We start from the raw sequence: 19,420 nt of genomic DNA on the forward strand, positions 1-19,420 counted from the left end.
CTGCTCAAGGTCACCCACCAGGGCCATCTGAAGAGTCCTCAATGGAAGCTCAGCAGCCTTGTACCTCCAATGCTGTAGCCACTGGTGAAACACTTCGTAGTAGCACTATGCTAAGTAACCTAGAACAGAAGGCAGGCACTAAGGGCTTGCAGAAGGGTGTTTCTTCAGTATTTCTGTTAACTATTGGATACAGATGGAATTGAGTTGTTGGATAAATTTGTTTATTGCTCAGCTCTGTCGGTGTTCCTGGGTTCCTGGCAAGAGTCATGAGGCAAATAATGGCACCTATGCCATCTCCGTTAAACAGTGGAGAGAACAGATTTTGGTGATGTACGCAGAGCAAGATCCATTTAGAGTGGAGGGCTCAATTATTGTGTGCGTGCCTTATCATCAGTGTTAGCATGATCAGACTGATCGCAAAGCATCTCTGCTAAAGTTTGGCATGATGCTAAGATATTAAACTGGATAATTTACTGAATAAATATTATAGCAGTGGCTTTTCATTTTAACTGTGCTGCTCACACTCCAGCCTGTCAGGCATTCTGTTATTGCGCTGCATGTTTTTTGAAAACCAAGTGTAGATCACACATTCTTCATTGATCCCGCGGTCCCTGTGAATGTGATTCACGCTGCAGTTCTTTTCCAGCACTGCCGGTGAAGGAAGCCCCACCTCTGGATGCCACGACGTAATGTAAATGAGGTGGCACTTGTACCTCTGGTGGCACAGTGACCCACTGCAGGAGATGGTTTATTCCCTGCACGCCCAGAGATGCAGCACCATCGGCGATGCCACTTTCTTGTTCTGGTGACAGGATGCTGAGTTCTCGGCCATCGCTTTTAGACCATCAGTACAGCTTTTGATTTTCTGGGCTGGACTGAATTTCCCACCAACATCACCAGACAAGATCCACAGTGGAAGCCTCTGAATAATTCCAGATGAGTAACTCTGCAAAAACCTAATACAAAAAAACCCCGACAGTGAAAGGATTACAGGCCCATCTATCAAGATGAATCAAACTCCCATACAAATCAGATTAAATTCAATAGCTCCACTTGTCAATCAATGCATTAAATATAGAGATGTGATTACACAAAGGGAACTGTGTCAAATTCAAGACTGCCATTTTAAATTTTACCAAAGCTGATGAATGGTCAAGATAGCAGCCTCACATATCCTGAAGTAAGCAGGCTTCAACAAAAGTGACAAGTTTCAAATCATGGAGAATCTTTTTAAAATTCTTTTTTAAAATTCATTCACGGGGGCGTCGCTGGCAAGGTTAGGATTTATTGCCCATCCCTAATTGCCCTTGAGAAGGTGGTGGTGAGCCTTCTTCTTGAACCGCTGCAGTCCGTGTGGTGAAGGTACTCCCACAGTGCTGTTAGGTAGGGAGTTCCAGGATTTTGACCCAGCGACGATGAAGGAATGGCGATATATTTCCAAGTCAGGATGTTGTGTGACTTGGAGGGAAACTTGGAGGTGGTGGTGTTCCCATGCGCCTGCTGCCCTTGTCCTTCTAGGTAGTAGAGGTTGTGCGTTTGGAAGGTACTGCCGAAGAAGCCTTGGCAATTTGCTGCAGTGCATCTTGTAGATGGTACACACTCCAGACATGGTGCACCGGTGGTGGAGGGAGTGAATGTTTAAGCTGGTGGATGGGGTGCCGATCAAACGGGCTGCTTTGTCCTGGATTGTGTCGAGCTTCTTGAGTGTTGTTGGAGCTGCACTCATGCAGACAAGTGGAGAGTATTCCATCACATTCCTGACTTGTGCCTTGTAGATGGTGGAAAGGCTTTGGGGAGTCAGGAGGTGAGACACTCCCCGCAGAATATCCAGCCTCTGACCTACTCTTGTATCCACAGTATTTATGTGGCTGGTCCAGTTAAGTTTCTGGTCAATGGTGACCCCCAGGATGTTGATGGTGGGGGATTCAATGATGGTAATGTCAAGGGAAGGTGGTTAAACTCTTGTTGGAGATGGTCATTGCCTGACACTTGTGTGGCAGGAATGTTACTTGGCACTATCAGCCCAAACCTGAATGTTGTCCAGGTCTTGCTGCATGTGGGCATGAACTGCTTCATTATCTGAGGAGTTGCAAATGGAACTGAACATTGTATACATAGGAATAATGTCAAACTACTTATTCACTTAATGCTGACTTATACACTTAATACAAAAGCAAAATACTGCGGATGCTGTACACACTAATATCTGAGATATCTGCACTCCTCTAATTCTGCCCTCTTGAGCATCCCTGATTATAATTGCTGAACCATTGGTGGCCGTGCCTTCTGTTGCATAGGCCCTAAGCTCTGGAATTCCCTACCTAAACCTCTCCGCCTCGCTACCTCTTTCCTCCTTTAAGACGCTCCTTAAAACCTACCTCTTTGACCAAGCTTTTGGTCACCTGCCCTAATTTCTCCTTATGTGGCTCGGAGTCAATTTTTTTTTGTCTTAAAATACTCCTCTGCAGCGCCTTGGGACGTATTACTACATTAAAGGCGCTATAAAAATACACGTTGTTTTTGTTGTTTGGTAATTAAACCACAAGTCTACCTTAGAAAATGTAGAGGGCATGCAGACTTTCTATTAATAAGGGAGCAAAAGTATTGTATATCAATATACAAAGATGCAATATAAAGGACAGATCAGTTCCAATGAGTGACGGTAGATATCTTCAACAGTACAAATTAAGAACATTCTATAATTATGGGGCTGTTTTGGTTAGCTGTGGTAATCGGGCGGGTAATGGGGGTTGTGATGGCGCCTCCTCTCTGATCACAGCAGTGAGGGGCCTAAACCATCTTGGTGGTCGGGGCTTGCCAGAATGAGGCCAGGTGCTTCGAGACAGCTCACTGGCCTGGGCGGGGGTGGGGTGGGGGGTGGGGAGACCGTCCAGCTTCTCACCCTCCTCACCCCACAAAAATGAAAGAACATTTTATTTTGTCTGTAGTGGAGCATCCTATAGTGATCCCTTTAAGAACTGCTAATTCGGACACTCCACGACAGGGACCAATGGGCAGGGCACATGTGTTTCACTCCCCGCCCATTAGTACACAAAAATCACATCAGGGTTCTACAACAGGCACAAGACCCTGATTTAAATAACTGAACAAAGCTCGCACTTGTTTCGGGCAGGAGTGCTGGACACCCATTTCGAGGGTCGCTCTTGGGTCAGGCAGGGCTTGGCTAGCCAGTGGGTGAGCCATTTTTTCCTCAAATTACGTTGGTCTACCACCCAATTTTCCAGCGTAAATGAGGCGGTCGACATACAAAAAAATTGGCCCCTATATGAGAATACTCAGTGACGTAAGAAAACTACTAGGCACTTGGTCTAAGCGTTAAACAAAGCTTTAATCAACTGTTTTACAACATGGAGGTCTAGTTGTGTCCTTCACTAGTTCCTGTTAAGAATGTCCTGCGCAAGCTGGGCCCGTGCCTGAGTATTTATACTCTCCCTGGACAGTGCCACCCGCAGGCCGCTCTGTATTATTTCATAAGTTTTTCTTTCATGAATGGCTGATTCATGTCACTCAGTGCATCAAAACTTTCCTCGATATCATATTGCGCTGGCCCTGAAATTTCACAGGGGTTCTCCCTGACTACCACCATAACTCCAGTGGTAGATTGGCATAATCCCCTCAACCCCCAACCACACCCTTCCCCGAGATACAGCAGGAGACCAGGAAATCCCCATAGAAATCTCAGGACCTCTATCTTGGAGCCTTATTACTACAACACTCAATTCTATGAACGTCTTGCTAGAACAAATATTTTCACATGTTTCAGCAGAGGCTCCAGTATGGAGGAACTCAATTCAAATGTTCATCAAAACTCATCATGTTGTTCTGTACTCATTCTTTCCAAGGACAACAGGACTGTGGAACATCTCGCCGCACCGCATCATCCTAATTTACCTTGTCTTCTCTCCTAATCTTTTTAGCCTTGGTATTGTCCTGCACCATGAGCCTTGTCCCTTTACCTGGGTTTCTCAATAGCAAAATACAGTTAAAAAGAATTGCTTTCCCAGTGATCGATGAGCTACATTTTACTGCAAGGTCTTACATGCATAGTATGCAATATTAACCTAAACCCATTTTTCTTTTCCCATCAGCCTGCAAACCTGGGTTCTACAAAGCCTTTGCTGGAAATGTTAAATGTGCCAAGTGCCCTCCTCACAGCCATGTTCAAGAAGAAGGTTCTGTGCATTGCAACTGTGACAGGAATTACTTCAGGGCAGTCAAAGACCCCGTCTCCATGGCTTGCACTAGTGAGTACTACTCGTTCTCTCTGGTTTTGTTTCTGTGTTACATTATCTGTCCCAGCACTTTCTGGCAGTGACCATACAGGAATAGCAATCAGTTTTAGCGACACCCCAGCCTTACTGTGATATTGAAATCAATACTTGCATTGTGTTTCCTGGATGAGAGATGGTTTTTGTAGCATTTTAATCATTAGCATTAAGAAGCTTATTACAGGGTTATGGATCTCTATAATCAAAAAGTTAAGTTTCCACATGGTGATGGGGATTGTTGATTGTAGTGGACAGTAAAAGAAAGACTTCTAATTATATAGTGCTTTATCATGTCTCGCAAATATCTCAAAGCACTTCATAGAATCATAGACATTTACAGCACGGAAAGAAGCCATTTATCCCATTGTGTTTGTACTGGCTGTTTGCTGGAGTAATCCAAAACTAATCCCACTGCTTTTCTCTCTCTCTCTCTATAACTCTGCATCTTCCTCTGTTTCAAATAGTTAACTAGTTTTCTCTTAAAAGATGCAATGGTCTCTGCCTCAGCCACTCCCTGTGACAAATTACGCCAATGCTCCTAACCTCTCTCCATACTCTGTTAGTGACAATTTTAAATTGATGACCCCTTGTAACTGACTCCACAGCCAGAGGAAATAGTTCCTCCCTGTGCACCCTGGCAAAACTGTCATGGTTCTAAAAATCTCTGTTAAACAGCCTCAGCCCTCTCTGCTCCAGTGGAAATAGACCAGTTTCTCAAGTTTCTCCTCTGATGAAATTAACATCTTCCCATTCTGTTGGGCTTGGAGTTTGGACTGTCACAATCCAGTTCCCAGTGGATACAACCTGCCGTTGAAAATGACTTGTGACACAATTCGGCACTAAATTGGAAAACTTCAAGTTTGTAGAAAGGCTGGTTTGAGAAGTTGAAATACTTGCACCAGTACAGTAAGGGGTTTTCTTCTGAGATTGGGGCAGTATAAAGGGAGCTTTACTGTTGACGTGGGTGTACACTACACCTGACCTTGGAAAGCATAGATGCTGACACTGAGTGACAAATATGAAAAAGTGTTGCACTCCCCATCTCTCACCCTGATCAGTACCTGAATTCACTCCCAGCACCAACCCCCTCCATCAAGATAACCCAAATCTTTAAACCGGGATCTGTACTACCCGTAATAAAATAAATAGGAGCACTGGAATTATGCTCTGCTGATGAAATTTGATGGCAGCTTCTGGCCAATCATTGTCCCCATTAAATGTACAGATTTTAACAGCCTGTAATGGAATTCTGTGAAGTCTGTTCAGCTAAATGGACAAGGGAAGTCTATAGGGTGCGTTACTTGTTGAAATGACTCCCCATTTTATAGCAGTAAATAGACTGAGCAGACTTTTTTGCAATTTTAGTGCAAATGTTGTTCCTTACTGGCATCATTGGCGGGGAGCAGTGACTCTGACCTGCCCAAGAATCTCTCTGGCGTGCCCTACCCCGGGAAACCGACAGTACAGGCTGGGAAATCTACCATCTAAAGAAAGAAAAATATCTAGGAATGTGTTCCAAGGCAATAACACACCGATAAACCCATCAAACTTTCTTTATGAATTGGTTTGTATAACGAAAGGTCATGACCAAAGACAACTGTAACATGACAGATGTCTCATAAATTGAAGCCCGCTGGTTGCAATGGATTATGATGTAAATTGAATTCCTCAATGTGTTACTGTTTTGTAGCAGACTGCACATTTCATTCTATCTGTTATCATGCATGTTAACCTAAACATAACATTTTGTACCTAATACTTCACATCTTGTTGTATTTAGCCAATGTCATATTTTACATCTCTCCTAAAAGCTCTTTATTGCTTGCCCTGCGGTCGCAATGGGTGTTTCATCTATTAGCACAACAAGTGCTGTGATTAGCTCTTATTGAATGCAGCCCTTCAGTGCAATATATCACCAGGGCCAACAGGGGCCTGGCAGTAATGGAGGCGGGGTTCAGATGCAATAAACGGCTCTGTGATTGTAAGCAACATTACGAAAGTGAAAGAATTCACAGGCTAGTGGGTCAAGTGATTTGGGGCAGCACAACATCCCATGACATAGAAACATAAAAATATAGAAGAGAGGAGTAGGCCATTCGGCCCCTCGAGCCTGCTCCGCAATTCAATGAGATCATGGCTGATCATCCAAATTCAGTACCCTGTCCCTGCCTTCTCTCCATATCCCTTGATCCCTTTAGCCTTAAGAAATATATCTAACTCCTTCTTGAATATATTTAATGAATTGGCCTCTACTGCCTTCTGTGGTAGAGAATTCCACAGGTTCACCACTCTCTGGGTGAAGAAATTCCTCCTCATCTCTGTCCTAAATGGCTTACCCCTTATCCTTAGACTGTGACCCCTGGTTCTGGACTCCCCGGCCATCAGGAACATCCTTCTTGCATCTAGTCTGTCTAGTCCTGTTAGAATTTTATAAGTTTCAATAAGATCCCCTCTCATTCTTCTAAACTCCAGCGAGTATAAGCCCAATCGACCCAATCTCTCCTCATACGTCATTCCTGCCATCCCAGGTATCAGCCTGTGACAAACCGTGTGAATTTCTGCACTAACCACATGTATGGCAATTTTATACAAAATGTCTCAGAAGCAATGAAAATGTGATTTCTAAGTGGATCTGAGCAATAACAAATACATTTGTCCTACTGGTGATTGCTGAAACTTGCATTAGTACGTAGGTTGGAGTAAATTCTCCATCCTGACATTATTAGGAGTTCAGTTACAGGCTATCAGACAATCCTTTCTTCTTCTATCTCGAATGTTTCTGGTTTTGTTATCTAATGAATAGTTAGGTGAGGCGCGTGGTGGGATTGAGCACTAACGTCGAGTGTCACAGAGCAAGGACTGATGTCGGTTTGAATCGTGCTAAACTCCCGTTTCCAAGCTGCACTGCATTAAGAGCTGAGGTCGCATGGAAAGAACATTGGAGGAGAGAATCATAGCGAGGGAGTTCTTGACAACCCCTGACAAGTCAGCTATAGGGGAGTATTGACAGTGCTTTGAGTGCTGACAATGCACCCACCCTGCAGGCCGCAAGCTGTGGAGTTGAAGAAAGGAGTTCAAAAATACAAAAATGAAACTTACTCAATATCTTTGATAAGAGTGAAAAAAAGAGTTAGGTGGAATTTTCCACCATGTTCATATACGTAGTCGGGTGAGGGCATTATTTTTCGTTTAATAATCTTATTTTTCTGATTTTATATTATGATAAGATACGTCTGAATTCATCATATGTGCTATTTGTATGGAAGATTTAAGGTATTCACATTGACTTTCTCTATCTATTATTTACTGAGGTGTTAACCCATTTCAGGCCTTTTTTAAAATAGCAGGCCGAGGAATTTCATACAAATACGTTGACACATCAGTTTCTAATATCACACAGCATAGTTTCAACAATAAGATATAATTACCATCAAAGGAAAAATTGGAAACACTGTGGAGTGCTTCAGGTAAACTCTTAAGCATAGGAAATGCAAGGCGAATCGCGCTGGCTACTTGTTAGGCTGATTGAATTCACCAGTCCCAAACTGCATGTAGACAAAGTATAAAATCTCTTTAAGTGTGGCAGTGCGGAGCCAGCAGTGTGATATGACTTAGTGGAACGGAGGGGCAGGAAAAAATGTGACGGCTTTGTACCCATGCTTCTAGGGGAACTGATCCCAGACCTGACTTGTCACACATCAAAGTAAACCAAGCCCAAAGGAGTTATCGGATAACGGTTTATTATCTCGCCTTGCAAATATAATAGAAATAAGAAGTATTAGTTGAAAAAAAATTCAATAAAGTATCTGCGTACTTCATAATTCTGTGGGTTAATCATTGATCTATTGGGCTTCTGATACTTAACAACTCATTGGAGAAGGATTAATAGTTCATTTTACTTTAAAATGAAGTGCGACTATGAATCCCTTTCGCGTGTCGTATTTTCTTCTGCTAATAAAGTCAGACATCAGTTACATTTTTTCAGCAAGGGCTGAGGGCTCAAAGGATTAAGCTGAAATTATGATAAGCCAAATTTAATTAAAATGTTATTGCGCTCTGAAAAGTCATGTGGTCGTACTGGTTCCACCCCCACCCCCCCACCTCTCACCCCAGCTTAAAACTAAATGGGTTTGTTGTAAAACAATAAGTTGTGATGGCCGAGCGGCAGTAACATTTCTCCTGCCTTTTTTTTCCCGCTTGCCCCCTTTGGTCGCAGGGCCTCCTTCCATCCCGAGGAACGTGTTTTCCAATATCAATGAGACGTCGGTCATTTTGGACTGGAGCTGGCCGACCGACGCGGGAGGCCGCAAGGACGTCACCTTCAGCGTCGTCTGTAAGAAGTGCGCCGGCGGGCCGAGGCAGTGCGAGCCGTGCTTGAGCAATGTTCACTTCGTGCCTCGGCAGACGGGTCTGGCCAACACCACGGTGACGGTGGTCGACCTGCTGGCGCACACCAACTACACCTTTGAGATTGAGGCCTTGAACGGGGTGTCCGGATTGAGCTCGGTGCCGCGGCAGTTTGCTGCGGTCTCCATCACCACCAATCAGGCGGGTAAGTCACTGGGTTTGCTCCTTATTTGATGGGACAAAACGAATCAAAAGGACAAGATGATGAAGGGCATTTGATCGAGTAAGTAAGGAGAAACTGTTTCCACCTGAAAGGGTGGTGAAAGCAGATTCAATAGTAACTTTCAAAAGGGAATTGGATATTTACTTAAAAAGGAAATATTTGCAGGGCTATGGGGAAAGATCAGGGGAGTGAGCCTAATTGGTAGCTCTTTCAGAGAGCCAGCACAGACACAATGGGCAGAATGGCCTCCTTCTGTAATGTTTGATTTTTATGAACCTTTTCTTTCGGTCTGTCGATTTTGGCTGATTTTACAAATATTTTGTTTTAAACAGTGTGTGCTGAGGACGTTATTGGGCACTGACTCAGAAAGGCTTCTGAAACCAATGGATGTGAGGAAACTTTATGATGCCCTAATTATTTTGCACTTTTAGGGCCAGGGCCAGCCCCACAATATCAATGATGCCCATGCCATCCTACAAAATGCAATGTAATTCTGTTGGTACTGACCCAACCTCAGTGAGATCGCCTCCATGAAGCATAGGGAGGCGCGCGAGGTGAACGCAATTGTGTATACATTTATTTTTCAGACAAATCAATTGGAGGGATTGGATTGTTCTTATTCTTAGCCTGATGATGCCCGTTTGTTTCTTAAAACTGATCGAAAAGAAAGAATGTAGAACGTACAACAAGGTTGCTATATGCATTCAAGTTACAGGGTCACTATAGTTTGGAGGGTGAAAGGATGACACCAGACAGCTGTTGTGTGCGCATTCATCGAATTACTGGCTTGTCTTCAGAATTAACCCTGTGACTTGTGCTAGCATTCAGTTTCCTTCTGGTTGAACAGAACTGCCTGACTCCTGCTGTACACTGCATTTTATAGAATGGCATGAGTGTGTTTGAGTGAAAATATGCAGAGCTACATCATTCCTACCCTTCGTAGTGGTGTAGCCTGGGGCAATGCAACTCAGCCCCCTCTGCTAGACTAATACTGTGTTGGTAACGCAGGTATAATGAGGATATTAAGTCAGTCGCTCCTGAATCGTCCACTGGTTTCTGACTGTATTTGTATTGACGTTAATTCCAGTCTGTAACAGTTAGCCTCAGTAACATATTGAAGTCAGCACTCCAGTTACGTATATCATTAGCATTCATTGAATTCAAAAATAGATAGAGATGGGACAAAACACACCAAAAGGATCTTACCATTAATCATAAACATTATCCCATAGTTGCTACCTCACAGTGGCTTAGTGATACTTACTCTGCTTTCCCACTTTAAAAGAAAGAAACAAAAAATAATGAAATGCAAAAGAGTGTCAGAAACAGAACACTCACCATCTTCACTGAAGGATACTTTCTATTTACTTTACTTTTTGGCATCTTTTCCCAATCATTACTCCTGTAGATGCTGATCCATGTTGGGTAGTGAGTACCGGCAGCTCTCCAGTACCTCATTCAAGTGGTCATTCTTCTGCTGTAAGCCTAGTCTCTGAGCGGTGATGCCCCTTCAAACATGAGCAGTTATCACAGCAGGAGTCACTGGACAGTGATCACAAGTGGGAACACTGGCTAACTTCTTCCCTCTTCTCCCAGGAGCAGCGAGACTAATTGTAGCATTCCCAACTGTTGCCTCAGCCGAGATCAGCTGAAATCATAGGCAGGGGATCAAACTTGGAATCCCCCTTGTCTGTATGGCTCAGCACCATAACTGGATGGCTCACTTAGCCACTAAACAACTGCGGCATGCAAAAGATGTTTCGGTGTCCACTCATGTCGTCACTTGTAACACTGGTGTTTTCAGTTATTAAAGTCAGCTTCACTTATGGAATAAGAGCAAAAAAATATTTTCACAGAGATCTATTAAGTAACCTCTGTTTATTGAACAAGCATAAGATAATACAATAGAAAGCGTAAATCATGTATCAATTTAACATAAATATAGGTTTGCACAAATGAAAAGAACAGATGAGTTTATTGTTTTTAATTATTTAACGTGCTTGTGCTAAAAGACTGATATAAAAGCAGCAAATGTTTAACTTGGAGAGGTCTCCCCCAGTGTTGGCCGGAAGCCCCTGATCAGTATCTTTCTTGATGGAAGAATGTAGGGAATTTAAATGCACTGTATCCTGTGCCTTTATATTTGCAGGATTCAAATATAGCCAGCAGTGTTTGTGGTCAGTACAATAACTCCTACAAAATACATTGACACGCATAGTCTAAAATGATGCATAATATATACCACAGTACACAAAGTGAATAATGGGAGTGCTTACAAGCCAGGGACTGAATGAATGGGGGTGATGTATATGTCACAACCATCCTGTCTGTGCTCAGAAATGAAGGAAGCTATCTTCAGCAAGAATTAAGGGTTCCTTAGTTTCAGTCCGAGAAAGCTGAATGAAGGTGAAGGAGATATTTTTATGGAAGTCACTTGTGTGTTTGAGCCTTATGGTTTCCAGATTTAATGTATTTGCTGCTGTAGGTCCTGCACACGAGATGCCTGCTGCTCTAAAGTGCTGCATGTTTCCATTCCTGACGCTCATTCCCCTTGCCTTTAAGGTGCCGCTGCAGCCCCTTTGCATTTGGCTGTCCCCCCTCCAGGTCATCGAGCGATCGGGGAGAGTGTTTTACATTGGCAGCTCACCAGCAACATTATAATGAGGACCCAGCACCAAATTGGATCGGGTCCCATGCTGATTCGTACGGGTGGCCACCTGCCTGGTGCCCGTCTGAATTCGCTCAAATCCAAATTGCCCCCAATGGGTTCAGATGGATCCATAAATCGCGAGAGCGCAACTTGAATGATTTATAAACATTTACCTAAATCTTGAGATTCAGCTACTACGAAATCTCCTCAAAGCAAGATATAGGATGGTTTTATTCCGACTTTGTTTAGTTTTTATGCCAGCACTGGCTATCAGCATGGACTCCGACTGTCTCCATGCTCCGTGGCTGCTGATGCACAATGACACCAAAAGGTTGACAATTGTGACATTGTTTACGCAAGTTTATATCAAGATAATTTGCAGCCAATAACTGGTAAGTTCTGCAGCTAGTTTATGTTATATGGAGAACGCAAACTATAGAGTGATTTCAAGGTCTGTTTTATCAAGAGATTTCCCATGAGAGCTCAAGAATTCCCAGCGAGAGACCCCTTTGCCTGATTGTTGCGGCCATGGTGTGCTCTCAGACATGGTTTACATCTCGGCCAAGGTAACAGTATATGATTGGGAAACTTCTAATTAAGTGTTAACTAAAATCAAACTGTCCACAATGGAATTTTATACTATTGGTGGAATTAGCAATGTTGATTAATATTTGAATCATGTTAAAACTAGAAATGATAATTTGAACAAATAAATTAACATTTATTCAATGCCATTCCCTTCTTGTTACTGAAGTAGTTGTTGAGTGTCTGATTTTGATTGAAGGACATGCAATGCAGGGAGGGCTGGGAAAAGAGGCAAATGTTCTATATAAAGGTTGTCACTTTTCACCAAGTCCAAAGCCCAAACAGCAGAGTATAGAGTGAGATCTTGGGCTGTGTTCAGATGATTTCTTTGCTGATGATGAAAATTCATTGAGATCCTGATTAGCCTGAATAACAAACACCTCTAGATCAAGTAAGTGAAGAGAAAAATCAGACTTCTACTCCAGCAATAGACTTTTGGGAGGAAGATTTGAAAGAAGGATATAACTTGCAGCAGTAAAGTGCCTTTCACAACCTCATTTTGTCTCAAAGCATTTCACAGCCAATGAAGTACTTTAGAAGTATAGTCACTGTTGTTATTCAGGCAAACACACACAGTAAGTTTCCACTGACAACAATAAGATAAATGGCCCGATAAAGTCTTCTAATGATGTTAGTTGAGGCCTGTGTGTTGACCAGAACATCGAGAGAATTCCCCTGCTCTTCTTCAAATAGTGCCATGAGATCTTTTACGTCCAGCTGAAAAGGCAGTCGGGGCCTCAGTTTAACGTCTCATCTGAAAGACAGCACCTCTGACGGTGCGGCACTCTCTCAGTACTGCACTTAAGTGTCAACCTAGATTATGTGCTCAAGTCCTGATGGGAGGCTCTATGATCTGTGTGCAGTAGGTGTAGCGAAACTGTAAATGTGTTTATAAAGAACAGGTTCACAATTATATGACAGTCAGAGAGGTCCTGACTATGTGGGACATTGACTGGAAGGTGCAACCATCATATAAACAAGCAGCATGGGAAAATTAGAAAATACTCAAATAAAATGTCGAACTAAAAATCAAAACACCTTTAGGGCATGGTTAATTAGCGATAATAGGCATAGTGGTTTTTTTTTATTCATTGATGGGATGTGGGCGTCGCTGGCTAGGCCTGCATTTAGTGCCCATCCCTAATTGCCCTTGAGAAGATGGTGGTGAGCCGCCTTCTTGAACTGCTGCAGTCCATATGGTGTAGGTACACCCACAATGCTGTTAGGAAGGGAGTTCCAGGATTTTGGCCCAGCGACAGTGAAGGAACGGCGATACAGGTCCAAGTCAGGATGGTGTGTGGCTTGGAGGGGAACTTGTAGGTGGTGATATTCCCATGCGTCTGCTGCCCTTGTCCTTCTAAGTGGTAGAGGTCGCGGGTTTGGAAGGTGCTGTTGAAGGAGCTTTGTCGAGTTGCTGCAGTGCATCTTGTAGATGGTACACACTGCAGCCACAGTGCGCTGGTGGTGGAGGGAGTGAATGTTGAAGGTGGATGGAGTGCCAATCAAGCGGGCTGCTTTATCCTGAATAGTGTCGAGCTTCTTGAGGATTGTTGGAGCTGCACTCATCCAGGCAAGTGGAGAGTATTCCATCACAGTCCTGACTTGTGCCTTGTAGATGGTGGAAAGCCTTTGGGGAGTCAGGAGGTGAGTCACTCACCACAGAATACCCAGCCTCTGACCTGCTGTTGTAGCCACAGTATTTATATGGCTGGTCCAGTTCAGTTTCTGATCAATGGTAACCCCCAGGATGTTGATAGTGGGGGATTCAGCGATGGTAATGCCATTGAATGTCAAGGGGAGATGGTTAGAGTCTCGCTTGTTGGAGATGGTCATTGCCTGGCACTTGTGTGGTGCGAATGTTACTTGTCACTTGTCAGCCCAAGTCTGAATGTTGTCCAGATCTTGCTGCATATGGACACGGACTGTGTCAGTATCTGACGAGTCTCGAATGGTGCTGAACAGTGTGCAATCATCAGCGAACATCCCCACTTCTGACCTTCTGATGGAGGGAAGGTCATTGATGAAACAGCTGAAGATGGTTGGGCCTAGTAGGGTATAATTGGGGAGAGGCATGTTGATTGATAGGTGAGACGATAGATCTCCTCTTCAATCAGGCTTAATATCTTCAATTATCAGTTGCTGCATTCCCAGTTGTCCATTATTGTTTACATGATTGGCAGCAGAACAGGGTGCTCCACTGTTGATTTATAGAAGTGTTTAAGGAGGCAGAGGTCCAATTAGTTCCCACCCAGATATTGTGTTGAGGATTTGGCACAAGGGTAGTAATGGATTATGAGTGAAAAAATTCACAGGTCAGCACTAAACCTCTTAAAGAATTACCAGTTCCAGAGGAAATAATGGCATCAGTACTGACTGTTTTAGTGTACTTAATATGACATTTTTCCGTCCCAGACATTTTGATAGGAGTAAACTTCTATTTTAATAGCACCAATCTATATGAAAGAGTACTGAAAAGAAAATTGTTGGATGGTCACCATGAGATTAATAATGAATTATATCACGTTGGAGAAAAGCGTAATATTCTGCCATCATGTGCCCTTAGAATAGGTGGTACAGACATTTGTATTTGTGATTTTTGTGAGTTATGGTTTTGCAAACTCTTAAAACAGCTGCTATACACTGCCAGCTATCCTGTCTGCATCCTGCTTCCCTCTAACATACAGTTGAGATAAAACCAAAGGGTGAAATTCCTCCTGTTGACAATTTTACTGAAAAAGTTGATGTAAATTTAAGACTGAATTTTTTGTTTTGTATTCACACCAACATTTTTGCGGGATTCAAACTGCCTCGATAAGCTTATATTTAGCAGATAAAATAACACTGTATTTAACACCTCTCAGGTTAAGATGAAATTTTGCTCAGACCCTCATGCTTTATAATACCATTTGAACCCCTCGATGTGTTGCTGCCTTGTAAAACACACCTGCTTGTGGGTTATCTTATAGGGATGTATTCATGTTTAGTCTGACAATTTTTAATACCTAATTTTTAATGTCCAGTGTGGGATTGTTACTGTTATAATGTTCTGAATTAAGTTTATTTTGCATTGTAGCTTAACAATCGGTTCCAACCAAAGACAAATTTTCTGAAGGCAAATACTGAATGACATTGATTCTGGTGACGGCGGGAAATTTGTGCTGAGATGCTAACAGAAAAGCCCAAAGTACATTGTTGGTCTCATGCACATCGCAGCAACCTTGGTCAAATTGGTATTGCTACTTCTTGGTTCCAGCTGGCCTTTCATAGCAGTATATGATGCTCTTGCACAGAATGTCTGAGAGTTTAATAATGAATACTCAGTGCATGCAAAAGTCCTGCCCAACATTAATTCTGCCCATTCAAAGTGGACATTTAAGGCAAGGTGAGCTCATAAGGGAAAATTAGGGGGTGAATTTGGACTTAGGCCTGAACGCAAAACAGGCTGAATCGCGTTTGCCACGCGTTATACAACACACCCAATGTTCAGTTCAATTAAAGTCAATAATGATGGAATTGGGCCCAAGAAGTAGCAATACCAATTTGACCAAGGTTGCTGCGATGTGCATGAGACTGAAAATAATGATGGAATTTTCTTTGAAAGTTCCACTAAACCCAGTTTTGAATGCTTTAAGTGATAGAAACAAAATAAGGCACACCAGCAAGATCAGCTCGCACCAGAGCCAGACTGCCTGCACCTGCCATTATGCCATCAAGCATATTTACAGGTCCTGGCACACACTTATCTGGCAATGATAGGGAACCCGAACTCCAAAGGCTCCAAGTTAGCGCAGAGGTAATTACACAGCTATGCGATCAACTATAAGGATATTTACAGAGCACCTCCGCCACATTGACTTCTTCCCTCCACTATTATTGCTCCACCTCTTTCCAGGCCTGTATAGGAATCTACGGCCAATTGTCAGACTACTTGTCCGACATTCACTAATAGATGAGCAGAAATTTCCTCCAACTAAGTATTGGGAAGACCCGCCACAAATTCTGTTCCCTAGCCACCGACTGTATCCCTCTCCATGGCAACTGTCTGAGGTTGAACCAGACTGTTTGCAATCTTGGTGTTGTATTTGACCCCGAGATGAACTTCCGACCACATATCCACACCATCACTAAGACTGCCTACTTCCACCTCCATAACATCGCCCGACTCCGCCCTTGCCTCAGCTCACCTGCTGCTGAAACCCTCATCCATGCCTTTGTTACCTCTAGATTTGACTTTACCAATGCACTCCTGGTCAGATTCCCATCTTCCACCCTCCATAAACTTAAGCTCATCCAAAACTCTGCTGCCTGTATCCTAACTCGCGCCAAGTCCCGGTCACCCATCACCCCTGTGCTCGCTGCCGTACATTGGCTCCCAGTTGAGCTACACCCAATTTTAAAATTCTCATCCTTGTTTTCAAATCCCTCAATGGCCTCACCTCTCCCCATATCTGTAACCTCCTCCAGCCCTACAACCCTCCAAGATATCTGCGCTCCTCCAATTCTGGCCTCTTGCGCATCCCCAATGTTAATTGCTCCACCATTGGTGGCCGTGCCTTCAGCTGCTGAGGACCTAAGCTCTGGAATTCCCTCCCTAAACCTCTCCGACTCTATACCTCTCTTTCCTCCTTAAAGATGCTCCTTAAAACCTACCTTTTTGCCCTAATATCTCCTTCTGTGGCTCGGTGTCAAATTGTGTTTGATAACGCTCCTGTGAAGCACCTTGGGATGCTATATAAATGCAAGTTGTTGTTGTAACCAGTTTGTTGCTGACATGCATTAACCAAGTGGCTCATTATTTGTTCAGCAGGGTTACCACTCCATCTCCTTTCACATTGAGTATCAACAGTAACATAACATGAAATAAGAACAGAAAATGCTGGAGATACTCAGCAGGTCAGGCAGCATCTGTGAAGAGAGAAACAGATTTAACGTTTCAGGTCGATAACCTTTCATCAGTTCTGACAAAAGGTCATCGACCTGAAACGTTAACTCTTGTTTCTCTCTTCACAGATGCTGCCTGACCTGCTGAGTATCTCCAGCATTTTCTGTTTTTATTTCAGATTTCCAACATCTGCAGTATTTTCTTTTTGTAGTAACATAACATGGCTGCCCAACTTCTGATGTATATTGTGGCTAGGGTGTGTTACAAGGATTTGTTATGTGAAGACTTCAGTGCTACAGCAGTTCCTTATGCAAATAATATCCTGTATTGTGCAATTCTATATATTGTACATGCATGACAAGTATTGAAAGGGATGTAAGGCTTTGGAGGAGCGAGCAGTACAAGGACAGTAGATTTTGAGGGCACGCTTTGTGGCATCATACCCAGGACAGATACTTCATGTAGGAATCTTCTGGGTAGCATTAACATAGAAACATAGACGATAGGAGCAGGAGTAGGCCATTCGGCCCCTCAAGCCTGCTCCGCCATTCAATGAGATCATGGCTGATCATCCAAATTCAGTACCCTGTCCCTGCTTTCTCCCCATACCCCTTGATCCCTTTAGCCTTAAGAAATATATCCAACTCCTTCCTGAATATATTTAATGAATTGGCCTCTACTGCCTTCTGTGGTAGAGAATTCCACAGGTTCACCACACTCTGGGTGAAGTAATTCCTCCTCATCTCTGTCCTAACTGGCTTACCCCTTATCCTTAGACTGTGACCCCTGGTTCTGGACTCCCCGACCATCGGGAACATCCTGCCTGCATCTAGTCTGTCTAGTCCTGTTAGAATTTTATAAGTTTCAATGAGATCCCCTCTCATTCTTCTAAACTCCAGCGAGTATAAGCCCAATCGACCCAATTTCTCCTCATACGTTATTCCTGCCATCCCAGGTATCAGCCTGGTGAATCTTCGCTGCACTCCCTCCATGGCAAGAACATCCTTCCTCAGATAAGGTGACCAAAACTGCACACAATACTCAATATGTGGTCTCACCAAGGCCCTGTACAACTGCAGCAAGACATCCTTGTTCCTGTACTCAAACCCTCTCGCTACGAAGGCCAACATACCATTTGCCTTCTTAACCGCCTCAGCTCTGCCACCTACTTTCACAGTTGCAGCCAGGTCGACATGGCGTTGCAGAGATCATAAGCCCTGCCAGCTATTTCTTGCTAGGTGTTCTGAAGGGCTCTTCTCTGTGGAGGCTGCTCTTGGATGCCAAGGAGGAAAACCCTGCTATTTGTCTTATTGACTGCATTAGCACTGCAAGGGTACCATCTACTAAATAGCCAGAGTTTGTTCAGGAACTTACCATTGATGAGAAATAGTGTGCATCTTTAAACCCCTTCCCTTTAGCTCATCTGAAATAGGAACATCGGTCATGTGCGTCATTGATTTTCATTACAAATTTCTTTAATCAATGTATTTTATTTGTTGCTCATCGGGGTAAGCTTTAAATAACAGCTTTACTGCAGTTTGCTCACCACGGACTTTGCAGCCAATTAGGGTTCTTTTTGAGGGAATTTCCCCATCTCACAATTTTTAAAAAAAGTAATTGAAAAATGTTGAGCATCATTACAAAACAAAATGCAGTAATTCACTTGGTTTGTAACCTTGTGATTTTTCACTCAGGTTAAAAAAAATAAACTGCTCAATCACCTTCCTTGCCAGTGCACACTCTTTGCAACTGTACATAACTGTACAAATTCCCCCCACCCACCTCACTCACTTCTAGGACAGTAATTATTGATAGGAACAACATTTTTACAAGTTGTCCCTTGCACTGTGCGTACATCCCAGAGAGTCACTGTAACGTTTCATTTCTTTTTACCCTACATCCATTCCTTATTAACATTGCAATCCAAGGGGAAAATTTCGGTATCGACCATTTTGGGGCGCTAACTTCGCCTGGGCGCTAACTTCAGCGCCTGGTGCTAATTAGCGCCGGTGACCACGAAATTCAGTTTTAGCGCCCCAAAAGGGAATTGGAGCGCTAAATCAAGCACTTCACTTCCTTCTTAGAGCGCTAACTCCGAATATGGGGCTGGTGCGTTCTGCAGCACTGGGCCACATAACGCTGCCGCATGGAAGGGCTCCTCCCCTCATTAAAGGGGAGGGCCCAAGTCCACAACTCTGCGGGGCCCTACCTGGACCGCCGAGAAGCGGGGTGCCGTGCCAGCAGCCCGGCATGCAAGAGGAGTGCTGGGTGCCAGATTGCAGCACGGACCCCGCGTTGAAAGAGGCAACGGGCCGCAACAAGTAAGTCGGGCGCTTTTTTTCCCCGCCCGCCACCTTCCCTTTACTTAGCGCCCCGCGAGCCTCCTGCCGCTGCGTTCCCACCCCCTGAATCGGTCGCTGTCATCGCCTGGCGCAGATTCAGGG

General features: G+C 43.7%; 1 protein-coding gene across 2 annotated transcripts in view; it reads left to right on the plus strand.

Moving 5' to 3' along the window:
* The window catches only part of epha3 (eph receptor A3), a 268,070-nt gene that overhangs the window by 166,978 nt on the left and 81,672 nt on the right, over positions 1 to 19,420 (plus strand). For both annotated transcript variants that reach the window (XM_086007038.1, XM_086007039.1), the window contains exons 4-5: positions 4,110 to 4,265; positions 8,506 to 8,841. In XM_086007038.1, the coding sequence (XP_085863164.1) occupies positions 4,110 to 4,265; positions 8,506 to 8,841 (492 nt within the window). The remainder of the gene's footprint in view (positions 1 to 4,109; positions 4,266 to 8,505; positions 8,842 to 19,420) is intronic.

This window comes from Somniosus microcephalus, chromosome 14 (genome assembly GCF_052327205.1).
Source record: "Somniosus microcephalus isolate GS21.2 chromosome 14, FLI_Smic_1.0, whole genome shotgun sequence".
NCBI classification, from domain to species: domain Eukaryota; kingdom Metazoa; phylum Chordata; class Chondrichthyes; order Squaliformes; family Somniosidae; genus Somniosus; species Somniosus microcephalus.